We start from the raw sequence: 21726 nt of genomic DNA on the forward strand, positions 1-21726 counted from the left end.
TTTTTTTGTTTTGCTTTTATGGTCCAGCATTTCCCAACTGGGGTTCTAAGTTATGTTGCTTGTTCCAGGCCCATTTTGTTGGGGGTTCTGCTGACCTTAGCCCCCTATCGCTCTGCATCTCGGGATCCTATGGTCTGTCAATATTGCAGTGTATATAGTATGTTGTGCTGATCTTTATGGCTCCTGCAGTTAGCTCTTATCTAGTCTGCATATAAGTCAACCGAGTTATCTATAAACAAAAAAGGTTAAAAAGCTATCTACACCTAAGTGCTTAGCACTAACATTATCTTCTAATTTCACTCTGCAGTGTTTGATGTGTGCGCTTGTTGTGGACAGTAACTTGGCAATAGCCTTTAATTAGCTGCTTCGCTTGAACTTATTTTAGTATTTAGACCAGAAACAAACCCTTTGGGAAAAAGTGGTCTCCAATCATTTATTCCGTGACGAGCCATGTTATAAGGAGCAAAATATTATATATATATTTTTTTTTTTAACAGTACTACATGGCTAGTTACTTCTAACAGGCTTTCCATGGTGTTTACCCTCTATTGCAATTTGTGTTGATTTAAAATAAATAATTTGTAACAGAACATTTGGAGAAGAGTCAACATTTCTTTTTCTATTAATTTACAATAAGTCAGAAGATTCTTAACATAATAATTTTAAACTATTTAATTACAAATTATGTGTCTCATGAGTTATGGGGTCCCACATAGGGAACATTAGGCTAAAAGTAAGACCCCCATAATATCGCTATATTTTCATTTGCAGTGTATTTGTTGCAAGCTTTTAGCATCAATACTGCACTACAAATCACTAGAATAATGTACAGTAGAATGCATACGAACAGAACAGAGTTTTATAATATCTCATTTAAATGCTTCAGAAAAGTAAGAGTGGATCCTTTACCCCCATTTGCCCCCAATTCAATACATTTTTATTCTATCAGCATGCAGTCCCATGGCTTTAATTTGTTTGCAAGTCCTGTAGTCTTATGAAGACAATAAGATATTGGCTGGGATACAAGAAATCCAATTTATTAGGTGACGCAGGATCAAAGACAACCTGGTCTTAGATGGGATCCACCTTAAAGGAGTCGACCAACCCACCTACTGTATCCTCACCCATCCCATGTAGACTGTGAGCCCTCGCGGGCAGGGTCCTCTCTCCTCCTGTACCAGTCGCTGACTTCTATAGCTTAAGATTATTGTACTTGATTTTTATTACGTATATCCCTTTTCACATGGAATAAATGGCGCTACAATAATAAATAATTTCTCTGGTTAGTACAGCTTCCCTCACAAACTAACCAGCACTTCAGTCCATATAATGACTGCTGGTGGAGGAGCGTGTGAGCAGACCAGTCCATCAGTCTCCTACAATTGTAATACACCTCACATGGGAAAGCGGTCTTTCTACAGGAAAACAAAACCCAAGACCAAAACAAAATGTACATATACCCTGCTGTAAGCAAGTAAGTAAAAGCAATAGTGCATATATATAACATGGGGTACTTGGTAAACACCGGTTTTGATTAAAAAAAAAAAAAAAAAAGGTAAAAGCCATCCCACCAGTGTCAAGGTGTACCCAAATTGGGATGGTCCTAACCTCTAGTATTAAAACATTACCATGTGTCAAAGTGACATCAGATGCTACTGTCAGTAGTGACAGCCCAAAGCAAGAAGTTTGACTGATAAAATAAACACCATTTGTCAAACAGTACCCCCAGAGCATGATCATGGGGGTGCCAGTGTTGGATATGCTAGAAGGAGGCCTAACAATGGTTTATGTGCCTGCCATAAGCCTCCGTCAATCAGGCCTGACATACTGTCAAACACTGGTAGGTTAGATAATACACTGTACAACCTACATTGTACAGTGTATTAATGTGATCCCCAAAACAAATTGCATGTTCTAGCCCCTTTGTAGGACAAGTAATTATTGTAAAAAAAAAAACAAACAATAAATATATTCAAGTGTGAAAAAAAGATATTAAAAACCTCAAATCCCAGTTTAGTAATAAAAATGTGGTTTGTTAAAAAAATTAAATTCACAACCCTCCTCAAATAAAACACATTTCGTATTGTTGCATTCGTAAGGACCCGTACTATAAAACTTATCAATTCTTATGCATATTGAATGCCGTAAAAAAATATGAAAAGCTATGGACATTGCTGTTTTTGTTCAACTTGCCTCAAAAAAAAAAAATTTGCATGTATCCCAAATTGGTACCAACTCAGTGCTAAAAAAGTCATATGTGCCCATAGTACAAGTTCCTGTAAGAAATAGGTACCAATACAACTTCATGTACACAAAAATAAAGTTGAGCATCAGAATATGGAAAAAAATAAAAAAATATTTAAAGTCTTTGTGCAAAAGTAGCAAAAAACATAAAAAAACCCTATAAATTTGATATTGTTGTGATCGTATTGACCTACAGAATAAGATATGACAATTATATCAAAAGTTAAATTGTGTTTGAAAAAAAAGATTTTTTCATCATTTTGCCTCGCAAAAAGTGTAATAAAAAGTGATCAAAAAGTTGCATGTATCACAACACAGTAGTATTAAAAACTACAGTGTCATGCAAAAAAAAAAAAAAAAATGAATAAAGCCATAAAACTTATTTTTCTGTAGATACAAAATTGATTATTCACTGTGCAGCACAGCGAATAGCGAAAAATTTAGAAAGCAAAAAACAACAGCACTAACCACTAACAAATACAAGTCGTCCTCTCCAAAAAAAAATGAGGCCTCATATGACTATGTATAAAAAAAGTTATAGCTCCTGGAATGTGACAAAAAAAAAAAAAAAAGTCTGTCTTAAGGACCAAAACTAGCTGTGGTGGCTAAGGGGTTAAACTAAATATTTTCGTTAAAAAGAAATTACATGTGTTTATGTCATTGGGTAACACCATTAACCCTTGATTTTGGGCCCTGATCATGTCCTCATTACTATGAACGTATCAGAGAGCAGGCCTTCAGCTGTGCTTCTCACTACACTTTTTTGCTCCAACATCTTGCTTTGTTCCAGAACTAAGCAGCAGCGTGCGATGAAAGACAATATACACTTTGTTCTATTTGTTTATTAAAGGAAAACATGATCATTTTTGTCGGGAAAAAAAATCCTTAATAGCAGAATCTGATAAAACACACTGTAACAGACATATGTTAGAACACAAGCATACACTCCTTTTCCTAAACAGAACATGATGAGTTGACAATTGTATAAAAAAGTAGATTTCGAGTATGATCCCAGGTTCAGCAGTGCCCTGAACACTAAGCCCCAGGTAAGTAGACATTAGGGCAGGTTTTGGAACCTTACTTTACAGCAATTAAAAAAATTGCTTTTACCATTGAGACAGTAAGAGTATTCAACAACGGGTTTGCAGTGTTCAAGACATCACTTCTTCAAAAGGTTTTCTCATTTAAAGGCTTATACTTTGTCATATACCTGAAACGTTATCAGTTTCCCCCAAATAGTACATCTTTAACAAGTATGCTCACAAATTTTCTTCTTCACGTAAAAACTGGAAGACGGAGGAGAAGTCCTTCTGGGCATAGCCTTTGGCACACATTAGTCTGTAAACCTGGTGTGAGAGGGAACCCAGCGGAGTTGGACTCTTAGTGTTAGTGGCAGAGTCTTGGGCTAAACCCAGATCCTGTCATAAAAATAAGTAGACGATGTTAGATAGTGTACAACATAAATCAGTAGCTTGCATCAAATATCATCCTTAAAAAATGCAAAGAACATGTTACAACATTTCAAATTTTTTTGTATGAAAACAAGGGCGGTATATAGTTAAAGCATTTTATATCCCAATTGCTACTTGGCAAAATATACCTATATTGTTTACTCCACAAATGCAACTAATAATTGAGACAAGCTGCTACAATGTCTTCCTTGAATAAGACAAAGACAAGAGGATTCTTGTTCTCCGGTCACTCTCACACGTTTAGAAGTAACAGCAGTATGGAGGATATTATACAGTAGTACTCAGCAGTGTAGAAGTGAATCCAGAACTGAGGTAGGATAAAAACATACAAAAAATCCGCAGCACCACAAATGTGTCGATCTCAGCTTCTCTCACTCTGCTCCTTCCCCTTCACCTCTCCATAGACCTCAGTAGACAGTGTGTAATCTGATTCCTCAGTAAGAAAAGTCTATCTTGTATTGAGCAAGATTTTAGCTGTCTTTCAAAGTGAATGAGTTTAAAAAGTAGGGTGAGGAAAACTAGTGGCTCATAAGTGGAGAAAGAAACATATCACTGAGAAGATACATTTCACAGTTCCTTATTTACAATTTATATACATATCATATTGTGCAATTATACAGAAGAAGCATTCCAGACAAAAACTGTTGGGCATTGGGTCATCACTGATATCCCTAACAAAACCCAACTTTCCATTCTTGCACCAACTATATTAACTCTTGCCCTGCACACTGTGCAATATATACTACTAAACCGCTCTCTGTGCAGCTCTGGTAAACTCATATGATACTGTTAAGTTAGCTAAAAAGGTACTGGTACCATAGTAGTGCAACAATAATAGAGGGATTGCCCCCTTTGAATTAGTTTTCTAACCTGGCTGCAGTTTGTTATAAAACAAACTGCACTGTACTCGCCTTCCCCAGGTCCACCTGTGAGTTACCACCACTGCTCCAGTCATCTGACATGGCCTGCGACGCTGATGTCATTTTGAAAGAGCGACACCTAATCAGTGAGCTCAGTGACTCTTCTGTTGTAGACAGAACGCCCCCTTCAGAACCGCGGAGCTCATGAATGGGTGCTGCGCTATCAACAACATGCCAGAGCCGCAGCCAATGCCAGCAATGGGAGAAAAAACAGACTTGCATTTGTAAGGTGGAGGAAGGGGAAGGTGACTATAGCATAGTTTGTTGTTTTATAACTTGCTGCAGCAAGGGTAGAAACTTAACCTTTGATAATATATCCAGTCGATAGACTTACAACACTACACTGTGTTCCAAATTATTATGCAAATAATATTTTCTCAGATTTTCCCAAATTACCTATATGAATTGCAGTCATTGTAATTTTCCAGTCAAATAACTATTAGAGTACAATTGAAAGGTTTTAGTACAAACTGCCTATGATAACAGTATATCCACCAGGATCGGGAAATTTACCAGTAGCTGCTGCATTTTCCTTGAGTCAATAAGTTTTCCCAATTTTCTGTGATAAAATTAGGTGCCTCGGCTTATACTCGAGTATATATGGTACTTCTTACTACGTGAGCTTAATTAACAGGATATATTTTGAAGTTTGTTACACGTGAACTTTGTCCAGCATTCACTGGAATTATAGCGATAAAGAAGGGTCCATGGATCACAATGTATATATGACTACATGTATTGGACAACTTCTAGAAATAAAACATCACATGCTAAACATATTAAGCCTACTTATGATTAACTCATTAGAAAGTAAAACAAAAAAGACATACAGTAGCATAACTAACTCACTCTAACATTACCTCCTATGCACCTACAAGAAAATCGGAGAGTTTTGCATCCTAGAACTGAAAATGTTGTTTAATTCGCATTCAATATGATGGATGGTACAATTCATAAGAATAACCTCTTCTCTCACGGGAGACCCATCTCTATAAAAAGGTCACCCAAAAACACTCAATTGATTAAACACTTTATTATTCTCTAAACATAATAAACCCAGTATAGTCAATTTAATAAGCTTGTACTCAGTCACAATGTATCACAGCAATTTACATAATAATCTACCTTTGCCATAAGAGTTGTTCCAAATCCACCCTGGTAATTATTGGCCGAGGGAACGCCTTCCATCACCCCAGGAACAGGATTATAGGCATCGCTTGACCAGCAACGTCCAGAGCTCATGTTCAGGATTTTGGCCAACAGCTTTGGGTCAAGCCCTAATCTATAAAGGGTCAAGGAAAGCATATTAATTTCCAAATGCATTAAGACACGGATGAATTGTTTTACACACAAGCAATCTAATGTCATTTTTCACTCTTTATTAGGTGTCCAAAAATGGTAGAGCATTGATATGAAAGATAGACTAGCCAATATAAATTAAAAGGCATAAATCCATCATCATGTTATGCTTCTTTGTTTACAACTTCTATTTCGAGATTTAGCACATATGCTACACAATGACCTGAGTGGTTTCATTATATAGTTAATATCCCCAGCAAATGTCAAGGAGTGACTTCTATTTAGGTAAGGGAAAAAAAAAAAAAAAAACAACACTTCACTTGATAGAATACATCTAAAAAATATATATATTTTAATTTTTTTTTCTGCTTTTTTTTTTTTTTTTTTTTTTGCATATAATTATCTTTTACTGTCAGATTATGGAAAAACAATCTATATCACCCATTAAGATATGAAAGGCAGAAGGAGGTACAGTAAAGACACAAAGGTGTGATGGATTAATATTCTGTAAAACAGAGGTTGTACAGAGACATTACATAGTTATAAAGATAAAGTGTATTTGTCATTTCAGGTAAGTTTTCAGAAAAGGCTGTCATGTGAGTGTACATGAGAAATTCCACCATTTCTGACCATTGTTTCACTTGTACAGTGGGTATGGAATGTATTCAGACCCCTTTAAATTTTTCACTCTGTTTCATTGAAGCCATTTGGTGAATTCTAAAAAGTTCATTTTTTTTCCCCATTAAAGTACACTCTGCACCCCATCTTGACTGAAAAAAAGAAAAACAAATGCAGAATTTTAGCAAATTTATTAAAAAAGAAAAACTGAAATATCACATGGTCATAAGTATTCAGACCCTTTGCTCAGTATTGAGTAGAAGCACCCTTTTGCGCTAGTACAGCCATGAGTCTTCTTGGAAATGATGCAACAAGTTTTTCACACCTGGATTTAGTGATCCTCTGCCATTCTTCCTTGCAGATTCTCTCCAGTTCCATCAGGTTGGATGGTGAACGTTGGTGGACAGCCATTTTCAGGTCTCTCCAGAGATGCTCAATTGGGTTAAGGTCAGGGTTCTGGCTGGGCCAGTCAAGAATGTTAACAGAGTTGTTCTGAAGCCACTCCTTTGTTATTTTAGCTGTGTGCTTAGGGTCATTGTCTTGTTGGAAGGTGAACCTTTGGCAAAGTCTGAGGTCCAGAGCACTCTGGAAGAGGTTTTCATCCAGGATATCTCTGTACTTGGCCGCATTCAAGTTTCCTTCAATTGCAACCAGTCGTCCTGTCCCTGCAGCTGAAAAACACCCCTATAGCATGATGCTGCCACCACCATGTTTCACTGTTGGGATTGTATTGGGCAGGTGATTAGCAGTGCCTGGTTTTCTCCACACATACCGCTTAGAATTATCACCAAGAAGTTCTATCTTCGTCTCATCAGACCAGAGAATCTTATTTCTCATAGTCTGGGAGTCCTTCATGTGTTTTTGAGCAACCTGTGGGCTTTCATATGTCTTGCACTGAGGAGAGGCTTCCGTCGGGCCACTCTACCATAAAGGCCCGACTTGTGGAGAGCTGCAGTGATAGTTGACTTTTGTGGAACTTTCTCCTATCTCCCTACTGCATCTCTGGAGCGCAGCCACAGTGATCTTGGGGTTCTTCTTTACCTCTCTCACAAAGGCTCTTCTCCCACGATTACTCAGTTTGGCTGAACGGCCAGGTCTAGGAAGACTTCTGGTGGTCCCAAACTTCTTCCATTTAAAATATTATGGAGGCCACTGTGCTTTTAGGGACCTTGAGTAATGCAGAAATTCTTTTGTAACCTTGGCCAGATCTGTACCTTGCCACAATTCTGTCTGAGCTCCTTGGGCAGTTCCTTTGAGCTCATGATTTTCCTTTGGTCTGACATGCACTGTTAGCTGTGAGGTCTTATATAGACAGGTGTGTGCCTTTCCAAATCAAGTCCTATCAGTTTAATTAAACACAATTGGACTCCAATGAAGGAGTAGAACCATCCCAAGGAGGATCACAAGGAAATGGACAGCATGTGACTTAAATATGAATGTCTGAGCAAAGGGTCTGAATACTTATGAACATGTGACATTTCAGTTTTTCTTTAATAAATTTGCAAAAATTTCTACATTTCTGTTTTTTTCCAGTCAAGATGGGGAGCAGAGTGTACTATAATGGGAGAAAAAATGAACTTTTTAGAATTTACCAAATGGCTGCAATGAAACAAAGAGTGAAAAATTTAAAGGGGTCTGAATACTTTCCGTACCCACTGTATTCTGCATTTTCCACCATTTTTCCCCTCTACGGGCTCTATATCGGAGTTTCAGTTGTCTCTGAGCTGGTGAGTGTAAACTCTATGCTAGGATGTCTCCTATACAAAAGACAGAGAAAAAGAGAGCAGGACTCAGTGTCTCTCTTTCTCTATCACAGATGGAAACATAAGCATGGAACAGATCATACAAAAGTATTGAGCTCTGTGGCTGTGAATCCATCACTGGAGAGAAGTAAATGGTTGCTTGAAGCTACAGTTCAAAATCTGTCTGCGTCTGCGTGTGTCTCACTGTGCAGTGTGTTCCTCGCTCCTCCTCTCCCCTCCCCATAGAGTATAAAAAGAGGTATAACCTAAAACATCAGTGACCAAGACGGATTTGAGAAGTTTTTTTTCCCAAGTAGACGATGAGTTCATGTGAAGGGGAAGAAGTAGTTTATAAGTGAAGAAAATCTTATTGGTTGGATATTCTAGATTATAAAAGTTTCTTATATTCACCTGTACTATTGATTTATGTAAAGCTTATTGAAACGACGGTGCCCATTGAATAGAAAAAATGGTATCAGCAACGTTTAAACCCGGGAAATAAAGTTTTCCCAAGTAACAAAGTTTTAACCTGAAAAAGAATCCAAAGTAAAATGTTGAGAAATTTCCTTTTTTTTCCACATAAACTGCACCAATCTTCGTTTTGAGAATCGAAAATGTCCAGCATTTGGTATTTATGTGAATAGTAAAGATATAATATTTTTGTGTATATCACCATAAATAATGCATAAGACATACAGGCATTTTATTGTATGTGCTGTCCATTTCCAATTAATTAGTAAAATACATACCATAGTAGTGTTAAATCACAGACTGGAAATGGAAAAAAAATACTTCCAAGAATAAAATGTAAGCACTTCCCATACACACAGAAACAGAGCTGGAAAAGTACACTAATGGTAAAGTAAAACTGCCAGTTAACAAGATCCTATCCAGATAGCAGTCTCCTTGTACACTTTTTTCATATGCTCATTATTAAATCTTCATTAAACTGTGCTGGCCGGGAAGCAGTTTACATGGAGATGTGACATATGGTCTCCTTCTATTTGCAGACGTGCACTAGAGTTCTGGGTCAACTGCTGATAAGGTTACTGATCCTAATAAAACAAAGCTTGGCCATGCAGAAACATCATTTGTTCTACCTCTAGGATTATGTCATAAAATCATGTCCATTGCAGCCAAGAAATTACCTTCCAGACATTATCCTCTGCTAAAGCAAATAAGATCATTTAGGAAATTTTGGTACCAAAATTGAAGGTCTGGAAGTCACAGAGGTCAGCAGGATGAACCATAAACATGAAAACCTAACATCATGTGAACCAGGGGCATAATTATAGGGGTGCAGAGGTAAAGTTTCCACCTGTGCTCTGGAGCCTAGCGTGCCCCAAAGGGTCCTCAACCACACAGGATACTAGTATCATAAATAGCACATGGTAGTTTGAGGGCTCCAATACGGTTTTCCATTGGAGTCCAGTAAAGTCAAGAAACTGTCATAAACTTAAAATTTTTTACTGCCCTTTCAGAATAACTTGTCATATGCGTACATCATGAATAACGCTATTTCTAATTATATGACTTATAGCCTAAATTATTTGAAATGTTTCCTCTCTAAGCTCTATTGACTAGAAACAACTTTTTGTTTGTCTGATTCTTTCTTCCTCTAGCTTCTCTCCTGCTCATCTCTGTAGACCACATATGTGAAACCCTGACCCACATCGTCATATGGGTCCCCCAACCGGCATCACAATTTCAACTACAGGTGCATCTCACTAAAATTAGAATATCATCAAAAAGTTAATTTATTTCATTTCTTCAATACAAAAAGTGAAACTCATATATTAGAGTCATTACAGAGTGATCTATTTCAAGTGTTTATTTCTGTTAGTGTTGAGGATTATGGCTTACAGCCAATGGAAACACAAAAGTCATTATCTCAGTAAATTAAAATAATTAACAAAAACACCTGCAAAGGCTTCCTGGGCATTTAAAAAGGTCCCTTTGTCTGTTTCAGTAGGCTCCACAATCATGGGGAAGACTGCTGACTTGACAGATGTCCAGAAGGCAGTCACTGACACATTCCACAAGGTCCCAGAGTTCCAATTTTCATTTGGAAATCAAGGTCCCAGAGTCTGGAGGAAGAGTGGAGAGGCACACAATCCAAGCTGCTTGAGGTCTAGTGTGAAGTTTCCACAATCAGTGATGGTTTGGGGAGCCATGTAATCTGCTGGTGTAGGTCCACTGTGTTTTGTCAAGACCAAAGTCAACGCAGCCGTCTACCAGGAAATTTAAGAGCACTTCATGCTTCCCTCTGCCGACAAGCTTTTTGGAGATGGAAATTTCATTCTCCAGCAGGACTTGGTACCTGTCCACACTGCCAAAAGTACCAATACCTGGTTTAAAAACAACAGTATCACTGTGCTTGATTGGCCAGCAAACTCGCCTGACCTTAACCCCATAGAGAATCTATGGGGTATTGGCAAGAGGAAGATGAGAGACACCAGACCCAACAATGCAGACGAGCTGAAGGCTGCTATCAAAGCAACCTGGGCTTCCATAACACCTCAGCAGTGCCAGAGGCTGATCGCCTCCATGCCACGCCGCATTGATGCAAAAGAAGCCCCGACCAAGTATTGAGTGCATTTACTGAACATACATTTCAGTAGGCCAACATTTCGGATTTTAAAAACAATTTTCAAGTTGTTATCAAGTATTCTAATTTACTGAGATAATGACTTTTGTGTTTTCATTGGCTGTGAGCCATAATCATCAACATTAACAGAATTAAACACTTGAAATAGATCACTTGTTTGTAATGACTCTATATAATATATGAGTTTTACTTTTTGTATTGAAGAACTGAAATAAATTAAAAAGTGTGAAACAACTGAAAATATGTCTTATATTCTAGGCTCTTCAAAGTAGCCACCTTTTGCTTTGATGACTGCTTTGCACACTCTTGGCATTCTATTGATGAGCTTCAAGAGGTAGTCTTATTCTCAGAGAATAAGGGCTTCTGCCAGAAACGCATTGAGATGTATCCCCAACCTGTATGATCTTTTAATTTTTTTCTAATAAATTGAGGATTTTAATTATTCTTGGGACTCACCAAATTTATTTTTCTTACACAAAGCATAGTTTCCTGAAAAAAGACTAAATAACGCTCCCATTTTCATTTCTTTATTAAAGCCAGAGACAGGTATTTCATTCGAAGCTGTCAAAAAAACAAATGTGGCATCATCCCTGCAAATACATCCATCCAACAATTATAAATAAGCTTCTATGTGGTGAATGGCTAAGCATGTGGCTAATAGGGGATCGAGATCAATACAACTAAACCATATTGACTGCTAAGTCTATGCTGGAAAAATTCATAAATGTCACCACTAGCTGGGTGTCAAAAGCATCACAAAATATTTAAAGAACCATGTATAGTGCATTCCAGATAATAGCTGGCTGCTAATTAGAGACACTCAAGCTGGAATTTTTTCATACCAAACTTAACCTGGTGATAAATGTTGATATTAATGCCTCTCGGACACTTTATATATTTGTTCTAATATGACAGATAATATCATGCCTGACATACGTGTGTCTTCATTTTCTTGATAAAAACGGTTGGCACCTTTGAAATTGCTCCAGAAAATGAAGTAGGGCAGTTCGGTGGCTCAGTGGTTAGCACCGCAGCCTTGCAGCGCTGGGGTCCTGGGTTCAAATCCCACATCTGCAAGGAGTTTGTATGTTCTCCCCGTGTTTGCGTGGGTTTCCTCCGGGTTCTCCGGTTTCCTCCTACACTCCAAAGACATACTGATAGGGAATTTAGACTGTGAGCCCCAATGGGGACAGTGCCGATAATGTCTGTAAAGCACTGTGGAATTAATGACGCTATATAAAAGTGAGTAAAATAAATAAAGTATTTCTTCCAGATTATTATTGCAATTACGCATGCTTATTTCGTTTGTGTGTATTGGAACAACACAAAAAAAAAGAAAGAAAAAAAAGGACATCCTATCAAAACCCCTAAAATGAGCGGGACAAAATTGTAGGTAAAAGACTTTGAACGATGTTTGAAACAAACACACCTGTGTCAAGTAACAGGTGTGGGTAATATGAAAATCACACCTGAAACCAGATGAAAAGGGAAGAAGTTGACTCAATCTTTGCATTATGTGTCTGTGTGTGCCGCACTAACCATGGAGAACAGAAAGAGAAGAGAACGGTCTGAGGACTTGACTACCAAAATTGTTGAAAAATATCAACAATCTCAAGGTTATAAGTCCATCTGCAAAGAACTTGATGTTCCTTTGTCCATGGTGTGCAACACAATCAAGAAGCTTACAAACCATGGCACTGTAGGTAATCTCCCTGGATGTGGACGGCAGAAAAAAAAATTATGAAAGGTTACAACGCAGGATAGTCCAGATGGTGGATAAGCAGCCCCAATCAAGTTCCAAAGAAATTCAAGCTGTCCTGCAGGCTCAGGGTGCATCAGTGTCAGCGAGAACTATCCATCGACATTTGAATGAAATGAAACGCTAAAGACAGGAGACCCAGGAGGACCCCACTGCTGACACCGACATAAAAAAACTAAACTGCAGTTTGCCAAACTGTACGCGAGTATGCCAAAATCCTTTTGGTGAGAACGTCTTGTGGACAGATGAAACAAAGATAGCGTTTTTTGATAAAGCACATCATTCTACTGTTTACCGAAAATGGAAAGAGGCCTACAAATAAAAGACCACAGTGCCTACAGTCAAATATGGTGGCGGGTCAAAGATATTTTGGGGTTGTTTTTCTGCCACTGGTTGTCTTGACTGTGTGCAAGGCATCATGAAATCTGAAGATTACGAAAAGGATTTTGGGTCACAATGTAGTGCCTAGTGTCATAAAGTTGGGTTTGCTTCCCAGGTCATGGGTCTTTCACCAGAACAATGACCCCAATTACTTCAAGAATCACCCAGAAATGGATGGAAACAAAGTGTTGGAGAGTTCTGAAATGGCCAGCAATGAGTCTGGATCTAAATCCCATTGAACACCTGTGGAGAGATCTTAAAATTGCTGTTGGGAGAAGGTGCCTTCAAATATGAGACCTGGAGCAGGTTGTAAAAGAAGAGTGGTCCAAAATTCCAGTTGAGAGGTGTAAGAAGCTTGTTGATGGTTATAGGAAAAGATTGATTGCAGTTATTTATTCTAAAAGGATGTGCAACCAAATATGTTGAAGGTGCCAACAATTTCGTCTGGCCGATTTTCGGGGTTGTGTGTAAAATTATGTTTAATTTGCCTTTTTTTCCCTCAGTTTTTTTGTGTTGGTCCAATACAAACAAAACATGTGTAATTGCATTAATTTTCTGGGAGAAAAACGTCATTTTCTGGAACAATTTCAAGGATGCCAAAACTGTCGGCCATGATTGTATATGCTGGCTTTATGTACAATGTTCAGCTGACATGGGTCAGACTGCTCTGTCCCTCATCAATTATTAGAATAAAGTGGCATTAGTACTAAGAAAGTCTCTAGTCAAATCTGCTAGGCTTTTTCATCGCAATTGGTGGTGTTACAGTAGTTAGTCTATGTCTGAAAGAACACAGATGACATTTTCTAACAATATGTACCTGTCTGATGAGACAACCCATTTTAAAAAACACCAAGCCCTGAAAATGTCACCGAAAATATATGTATGGATCCCATTTTCATTCCTGTTAAATCTATCAATAAATCTAATGCGTGTATCCCAGTGCCACAGCCATGCCCCACCTACTCCTCATGGTCTTGCATCTGGCTTTAAGACAACTGGCTGTAGCAGGAGCTTCCTAACTCTGCAGTAGATAAAACAATTGTTAAATTTCTCCCCTTAGCCAGTCACTAGGCTCCAACAAAAGATCAGGGGGAGATTAATCCTTGTGTTCTCTGCAAAATTTCTCCACACTGTTTCTTTCAGGATTATGCATAAAAAGCTACAGTTCATTTAGGGTGTTTTACGCGTCCTAGTTAATAAAAAAAGAAAACTATCTTTCCGCTTCTCAGATTAGTTTATCAGAACAACCACCAACACCACCATTAATGATACCACTGAAGTTGCCATAAAACTCTTTCAGACATCTAAATGACAAATCTGCTTATTTATATGGCAATACATCTACCTCTTCCATATTACTGTCTAATGCCTAATTTGCAGTGTGAAAAGTCCACCATGTTAGTTATTATAAAACTTTCCAAAACAATATATAAACATCTGAAGAAGTCGTTAGCTAAAAATTGTAACTTGCAATGAAACTAAGATCTCTAGGGGCAGCATGGTGGCTCAGTGGTTAGCACTGGGGTCCTGAGTTCAAATCCCAACTAGGACAATTTCTGCAAGGAGTTTGTATGTTCTCCCCATGTTTGGAGTGTGGGAGGAAACTGGAGTACTCCAAGGAAACCCATGCAAAAACATACTGGTAGGGAATTTATCATCACTGTCCCCATTGGGGCTCACAATCTAATGTCTGTAAAGCGCTGTGGAATTTGATGGCGCTAAAGCAAAGCATAATAAATACATACAATGTTTCTTAGTGATAAATACTCTTTAACTCCACAATTACTACCTCTCAAGTAAAAATATTTTATTATATTGGCAAAGGAGATACTACTTTACTTTTCTCAAATGGGAAAATAAAGAAGAGATGCATCGTAGTGCCACATTTGCCAAAAAGTCTGCAAATAAAGTATAAAGAACATACTCATTATTCAGTCACATCTTGTTTCATTCTTTATGGCAAGAAACATTGGGTAGAGCATAATGACGAAGCCATTCCTGCCGCCTCTAAATTTCCTTATCCATTGACATTTGGTGCACTTCCAACTTAACAAGCCTAAGGATCAGTTTATTTTAATTTTCTTGCTGTCAGCCAGAGAACCTATTACATCTGAAGATCCTGCGATACCAGCACAGCTTCATCAACATCAAATAAATACCACAAGAAAAATAAATTGGTAGCGCTGAAAGACATTATTCTGGCGGGGTAAAAAAAAAAAAAAACTAAAACAAAATTCTCGACAGTTTTAACAATTAATTACCGAGCTAAAAATTTACTGGATAGCCACTGGGAAGACTCCGATAAAGCACGTCAGCTTATACTCACAGTATGACATATTCCCCCCCCTAAATGATTATTTTCTTCTGAAAACCTGTACGGTGTTAAGCCCTTTTTTGAAAGCAAGTGTACCATTAAAAGAGCAAGCAGGAAGCATTTTGCATTTCATCTTTTTCTGTATTCTTCCTACTGGTTTCCACATAACTGACAGTGAAAATTAGACATGGTATTAAAATCAGTTACTGAAGTCCTCTGTCTTCCTCTAAGACCAAAGCATGTAATGGTCTAAAGCCGGCTGGAATATAATTGTCATTCAGTACGAGTCTTTCCTAGAAAGTCATGCTTCATTGGAGAAGACTGAGTTTCCATTTGAAATCAACAAATTAATCCGAGACAGGTATCTGAAAGGGCAAGTTTAATAGGAAGCAGCTACTGGGCTCTCAACCATGATAAAATGTTATTGCTGTTCCCCTGTAAATTGGCTGGGAACATATGATACTTTCTGCATAAGAGGCCCATTGCTGTTCGAGAGATATACTGCTGAAGCTATCAAAATAATGACAGTCTGTCAGTCCCCATAATAGGCTGCCAATGGCTTTGCTGTGTGAGCGCTACTGTTTACAATTGGGAACATTCTCCCCGCAGTAATAAAAATAACATAAAAGAAAGCCATTATTGTTACAAAATATGAAATAAAACACGGAATCGCTTGTCACAATTTCAATGAGGAAAAAATGGAAGAGTCAAAGGGCTTTAAAGTGTTAAAGCTTATTTTCTTTTTCACGCTTTGATTTTAATATTGTTTGTGGGTTTGATAGAATCACAATAGAAGAAAAAGTACATCGACGTGGATAAAAGCAGTATTCATACTATATATTCTGAAATTGCAGTGTCAACGGCAATAAGGGCTATACAACAAAAAATATTTCTGGTCGCAAGATCATGTTAGAAAAATCATTAAAGTCAAATTCTACTGGACCAAATTATAGGTTATGGTTGGGGGAAGCTGTATTGTACTCTGCAATTGAATTATCCACACAGACTGAAATTGAAGAGAACGTGACAGCGGATACATGCTGCCTGATCCATGGACAGCATGCATCAGACACTGGCTGCATGATCTCAGCCAGGTATGTGTGACAATGAAACGCTGCAGCGTTTCAGAGAAAAAAAACATACTTTTACGAGCTGCCGGAGACTGAGCAACACAGGAGACTAGTCAGACAGACTGATTACATGCGACTTCTCAAACACAATGTCTTTGAGTTAAACATACAGTGATGTGAAAAATTGTTTGCCTTCTTCCTGATTTCTTATTTTTTTGCATGTTTGTCACGCTTAATGTATCAGATCACAAAACAAATTTAAATATTAAATAAGGTAACACAAGTAAACACAAAATGCAGTTTTTAAATGAAGGTTTTTACTATTAAGGGAAAAAGAAATCCAAACCTACAGGGCCCTGTGTGAAAAAGTGATTGCTCTCTAAACCTAATAAACGGTTGGGCCACCCTTAGCAGCAACAACTCCAATCAAGCGCTTGCGATAACTGGCAATGAGTCTTTCACAACGCTCTGGAGGAATTTTGGCCACTCATCTTTGCAAAATTGGTGTAATTCAGCCACACTGGAGAGTTTCTGAGCATGAACCGCCTTTTTAATGTCAAGCCACGGAATCTAAATCGGATTAAGGTCAGGACATTTACTAGGCCACTCCAAAGTCTTAATTTTGTTTTTCTTAAGCCATTCAGAGGTGGACTTGCTGGTGAGTTTTGGGTCATTGTCCTGCTGCATAACCTGTCATTCTCCTTAAGGATTTTTTTTTTGTAGACAGCAGAATTCATGGTTCCATTAACCACAGCAAGCCTTCCAGGTCCTGAAGCAGCAAACAGCCCCAGACCATCACACTACCACCACCATATTTTACTGTTTATATCAGGGGTCCTCAAACTTTTTAAACAGGGGGCCAGTTCACGGTCCCTCAGACCATTGGAGGGCCGGAATATAGTTTTTAAAAAAAAACTATGAACAAATTCCTATGCACACTGCACATATCTTATGTTGTAGTAAAAAAAAAAACAATACAGGAACAAATACAATATTTAAAATGAAGAACAAGTAAAGTTAAATCAACCGGTATTTCAATAGGTAGGTAACTGTACCCAATAGGCAGCATAGGTCCTCAATAGGCAGGTAAATGTCCCCAATAGGCAGGTAAATATCCCCAATAGGCAGCATAGGTCCTCAATAGGCAGGTAAAATGTCCCAAATAGGCAGGTAAATGTCCCAAATAGGCAGGTAAATGTCCCAAATAGGCAGCATAGGTCCCCAATAGGCAGGTAAATATCCCCAATAGGCAAGTAAATGTCCCCAATAGGCAGCATAGGTCCTCAATAGGCAGGCTGTTTCCCCCTTATAATGCCCTATGCAGGCTGTTCCCCCCTTATTATGCCCCATGCAGGATTTCCCTTTCTCCCACCATATAATGCCCCGTGCAAGATATCACTCCCCTGTCTTTATAATGCCCCATTCAGGATGTCACCCCCCCATATAATGCCCCATTCAGGATGTCACCCCCCATATAATGACACATGCAGGATATCACTCCCCCCATATAATGCCCCATTCAGGATGTCACCCCCCCCCATATAATGCCACATGCAGGATGTCACCCCTAATATTATGTCCCATGCCTCCATACATTAAAAAAAAAAAAATCCAATACTCACCTCCCTCCTTGCCTGCTGCCACTGCTCAGGTCCGGACTCCAGCGTCTCCGGCGTTGTCCCTCTCTGCGCTCCCTGTGACGGCACTCGGGAGGGCGCGGTGTAAAGACGTCACCGCACCCTCTGACCTGAGACGTCACAGGGAGCGCGCACCAGGAAGACAGCGGATCTGCGAAGGCACGGGGAGAGGTAAGTACCGGGCTGCGGGGGCTCTGAGAAAGCGGGGGGAAGGGCGGGCGCTGACACCGCTCTCCTCTGCCCACAGCCCAGCAGGCAGGATAAAAGTCCTCCGCGGGCCGCATGTGGCCCGCGGGCCGTAGTTTGAGGACCCCTGGTTTATATGATGATCCTTTTCTGAAATGCTGTATTACTTCTAAGCCAGATGTAATGGGACATACACCTTCCAAAAAGTTAAATTTTTGTCTCGTCACTCCACAGAGTATTCTCCCAAAAGGCTTGGCGCACATCAATATGTTTCTGGCAAAGGTGAGACAAGCCTTTATGTTCTTTATGCATCCCATTTTTGACCAGTCTCTTTCTTATTGTGGAGTCATGAACTCTGACCTTAACTGAGGCAAGTGAGGCCTGCAGTTTTTTGGGACGTTGTTGTGGGGTCTTTTGTGACCCTCTCCGACGAGTCATCGCTGCACTCTTGGGGTAATTTTGGTGGCCAGTCACTCTTTGGAAGGTTCACCACTGTTCCATGTTTTCACCACTTGTGGATAATGGCTCTCACTGTGGTTCACTGGAGTCCCAAAGCTTTAGAAATGGCGTTACAACCTTTTCCAGACTGATAGATCTCAATTACTTGGTCTCTTATTTGTTCCTGAAATTCTTTGGATCATAGCATGATGTTTAGCTTTTGAGGATCTTTTTGTCTACTTCACTTTGTCATTTAAGTGTGACAAACATGCAGAAGAATAAGAAATCAGGAAGGGGCAAACACTTATTTTTATGACAAAGAACTAAATATTAAAGAGGATCTTTTACATGCCCCCAAAAATACCCTGTAATAATCCCTGAAGTCCCTCGATTTTACCACATTTTTCTTTTTTGCACTGCGTTACTCCATAGAAAAGATATTCACATTTGTTGCTTTTGGAGTGCAGTATGTGAAATATCTGCTTGAAGAGAGCAACTGGCCATTTCTTCAGAGTCTTCTCTGGGAGCGTGCGCATTCACTCCTCCCTCTCAGACGTTGCCAATCACAGCTCCCTGAGAAGATTGAAAGTGCAGGCAACCGGAGAAGACTCTGAAGAAACGCCCAGTTGAACTACAAGTAGAGATTTCACATACTGCACTCCAAAAACAACAAACTGTGAATATCTCTGAAATAGAGTAACGCATAGCAAAACAGAACAGAGTTGCAGAATTATGGGAGCACAGGGATTTTAATAAAGTATTTAACTCAATTTTTCTGAAGTAGTGACAACTTGTCTTTAAAACAGAGAAAAGTGTGGTCCTAGATCATCAGGTAGCCTTGTCAAACCAGCTGTCTATGAGAAAAAAAACAACAAAGTAATGCGAGACAGACAGCTTATTGAGGGCACTTTGCTGGACAACCACATTTAAAAAAATTGTAACTCATGCATTATGAAGGAAACATAAAAATTAATCAAAAGGGTCCAATAAAAAATTTCTTCTTTATTTAAAGTCCATTAAAATCTACAATCATGCAATGAATAAGGATATCAATCAGAAATGCCGCTGCGGTTATTAATATTTGTAGATCATGGCTTTTAATGGACTTTAAATAAAGAAGAATTTTTTATTGGACCCTTTGCTGGATTTTTACGTGTTCTTCACGGTGGAACCTTGCAATACTACACGAATGTCCGGGGAACAGGGATTGCATTTATCCATGGGTGAGCTGATATTCTGTGGACCCTGATGGGTCTCACATTGCTTTCACTTTATTTAGGTCATGCATTATCCCCATTTTTCCTGCATTATTTGTATAAAATTAATAACTATAACGCCACAAAGAGCTTATAAATATACGGTATAAATTCAAACTGGGTCTAGAGGTACAAGTTATACCCTTCTCAAAGAACCTAATAATATCGTACTAAATCTTGGAGCTAAACAGACATTTGTACTCAAATACTATATACAGGTTTCTTTCAGGAATTCAAGTAACAAATCTGAGAAAACAAAGATATCATAGGCAGGAATGTATTGGCTTTTCTTACTTACCTCAACTGCTTTCTAGATATATTCTCACAGCTCGCTACAATGTTACAAATATTGATAAACCAATTATCGCTGATGCAAAACAAATTTCTATTTTATCTCAATTACTCTACGACACAAAATAGTTTACTAACTCCACACTTCAATAAAAACTCAATTTCCAGCGTTAATTAATAGACAGTTCAAGTATAAAATTTAAAGTCAGCAGAGTGATTAAGTCATTTACACTTTTACAGTGCCATACTGGTAAATCTTCAAGGAAAAATGCAACCGTAGTAATAAAAAAGGTAAAGAGCACTACAAGAGGAGAAAAGCTTCAAAAACCTTAGTTTATACAGCCTCCAAATTTGCTAGGAATCTTGGGCTATGATTAAAATTCAACGTAGTGCTTTTTTTTTGGGGGGGGGGGTTGGCATGATTTTACAAAAATTGTGGTAAAAATGTGGGTCAAAACATACTTTGAAAAACACATTGCGAACATATCCTATGTGGATTTTCACATCAAAAAATCCACATCAAAAACTGATAAATACTTTTTTAATACTCTGATGTGAATTTATGATGAGTATCCACTTCAAAATCCAATAGAAAAACTCAGAGGGTAGGTTCACATGTAGCAGATATTGCTGAAGAAAATTCTGCAACTATTCTATTCATCCGCAGAAATCCATGTGCTTGCTGCCGTTATTGGGCAGAGGGCTGTCAGGATTTCACTGTTCACACGATGGGGTCTTTCTTGCTGCAATTGTCCGAAAATGTGGTAAAGAGGCGGCAACTTCACAATGTTTGGAAAGTCACGCATTTTTTTCCTCTAAATTTAGCCACTAGCATTGGAGTGTGACTGTCAATCTCAGCTACACTCCCACTCTTGATCGCACAAGTGTGCATGCCATCGGCTTTCAGAATTTGTAGTAGAGCATGGCTAGAGTTGGGCGCATCGATTCGCAGGACTCCGGTCCATCAGCCAGGTCCCTAATCTCTGGTCGCTGGACGGGAGGCTCGCAAATTTTCTATTTTCCAGGATCCCCGGCATGACGCATAGATGATGTCACACTAGCATGGTTAATCAAAAGCACGCTGGGGATCTCAGAAGGTAAGAGACTTGCAAGCCTCTCATCTAGTGGCCAGAGACTACTGACCTGGCCGATGGATCACAGTCCTGTGAACCAATTTTCCCAACTCTACTGACAGCCTATTAATTTGTGATGCTTAATTTCTACTGTGGAGGCGCTGCAGAAGAAGTGATCACTCCCTGCCTAGTTCACCTACAGGTAACAACTAATCCATGGAGGGGGGTGGGGATCAAGCAACAGGACATAATGTGATCAAGGTACCCATCAAATACAAAACGGCTTTAACAGTCAGTCATTGACTTTTGACAATCAGTCAATAAAAATCTTATATGTTCTATGATCAATGATGTCATGGTATTATAAGTTAGCTCTTTAAATTAAAACTCTCTAATTACTTTTTAACAAGTCAAAAAC

The 21726-nt window shown here is 38.7% G+C and overlaps 1 protein-coding gene across 1 annotated transcript in view; it reads right to left on the bottom strand.

Moving 5' to 3' along the window:
• Window positions 1–3070: 3070 nt before the first annotated feature.
• The window catches only part of HIBADH (3-hydroxyisobutyrate dehydrogenase), a 169650-nt gene continuing 150994 nt past the window's right edge, over window positions 3071–21726 (bottom strand). Inside the window, exons 7-8 of the mRNA XM_073676564.1 lie at window positions 5762–5918; window positions 3071–3662 (exon numbers count right to left, since the gene is read on the bottom strand). Coding sequence (XP_073532665.1) covers window positions 3504–3662; window positions 5762–5918 — 316 coding nt within the window. The 3' untranslated portion in view covers window positions 3071–3503. The remainder of the gene's footprint in view (window positions 3663–5761; window positions 5919–21726) is intronic.

Source organism: Phyllobates terribilis, unplaced genomic scaffold (genome assembly GCF_046119375.1).
Source record: "Phyllobates terribilis strain yellow unplaced genomic scaffold, ASM4611937v1 Scaffold_4__5_contigs__length_816908805, whole genome shotgun sequence".
NCBI lineage: Eukaryota > Metazoa > Chordata > Amphibia > Anura > Dendrobatidae > Phyllobates > Phyllobates terribilis.